This window comes from Octopus bimaculoides, chromosome 25 (genome assembly GCF_001194135.2).
Source record: "Octopus bimaculoides isolate UCB-OBI-ISO-001 chromosome 25, ASM119413v2, whole genome shotgun sequence".
NCBI classification, from domain to species: domain Eukaryota; kingdom Metazoa; phylum Mollusca; class Cephalopoda; order Octopoda; family Octopodidae; genus Octopus; species Octopus bimaculoides.
Window position 1 is genome coordinate 31,716,606 of NC_069005.1, and position 1,145 is coordinate 31,717,750.

The 1,145-nt window shown below is 41.7% G+C and overlaps 1 protein-coding gene across 2 annotated transcripts in view; it reads left to right on the forward strand.

The window, feature by feature from the left end:
• Positions 1-1,139, forward strand: part of LOC106876777 (uncharacterized) — a 29,851-nt gene extending 28,712 nt beyond the window's left edge. For both annotated transcript variants that reach the window (XM_014925484.2, XM_052976582.1), the window contains exon 3: positions 52-1,139. In XM_014925484.2, the coding sequence (XP_014780970.2) occupies positions 52-781 (730 nt within the window). In that variant the 3' untranslated portion in view covers positions 782-1,139. The remainder of the gene's footprint in view (positions 1-51) is intronic.
• Positions 1,140-1,145: the final 6 nt, after the last annotated feature.

Genomic DNA, 1,145 nt, shown 5'->3' on the forward strand with positions numbered 1-1,145 from the left:
TGCTTACTTTTTTCTATTTATTGTGTATTTTTTTTTTTTTTAAATTTCCAGAGAATTTATGGAGAACCACATCCGCACTCACCAAAATGCTCCCAAAGAGAACATCAACATTGTTGTACTCTGCCATGAATCTCTGATGGATATTCCGGAGAGTATTATCAAACCTTGCCAGATATTTACGTCTTCAGTTTATTCTCCTATGGGTCTTACTGCCAATACTACTACTGCTGCTGCTGCTGCTGCTACTACTACTACTACTACTACTACTACTACTACTACTGCTGCTGCTGCTGCTGCTGTTACCACTTCCGACGGCCACTCTACCCCTCCTGCTTCTACTGCTGAGTGGTGGCCCTCAAGCCCCACCAGCCTGACCCTCACCGCCGCATCGGCAACCGCTGCTGTGTCTGCACTCTGGACAGACTACTTAAAGTACTGCTGCCCCTTCTGTACTTTCAAAACTGACCAGCTCAGTGCATTCGAACGGCACCTGAAAGGCTGCGGCGAGAAAAAGCTCGCCGCCGCGGCTGTCACTTCCGATCATCCTTCGATTTCCGCTTGGCCGGAGCCAGAGCCAGAGCTCCCCCCAGAGAGTGGCGGCAGCGACAGCGACAGCAACAACAACAACAACAACAACAGCAGGAGCAGCAGTAACAACTCCCACAACAACAACACCACCACCAACTCGAAAATTCTGCTGCCTACCATTTTCAACGTTCACGTCACACTACAAGACATTTTTGCATCGTATAAGCCTGAAATTTTTGATTTTTACACATAAGCATATATATATATGTATATGTATATATATATATTTATATGTGTGTGTATGTGTGTACACATATACACACACAGGCACACATACACACATATATCAAATGTATCGTTTCTTTTTGTGGCTTTAATTTGCCCCTTTTTCCTTATCTATCCCATCATTGACCTCGTCTCCCTTCAAATTATGAATATTGTTATCAATTTACAAGTTTTCTTGCTCAAACGAACAGAATATTTGGAAAGAAGAGAAAAGATTTTTCTTTGAGAAGGGACTATATATGTATGGATGTGTGTGTGTGTGTATGTATGTTCATGAATTAAAATTTTTTTTTCTTTTCATTAACATGAACAAAACCTAATAATTAACTTCT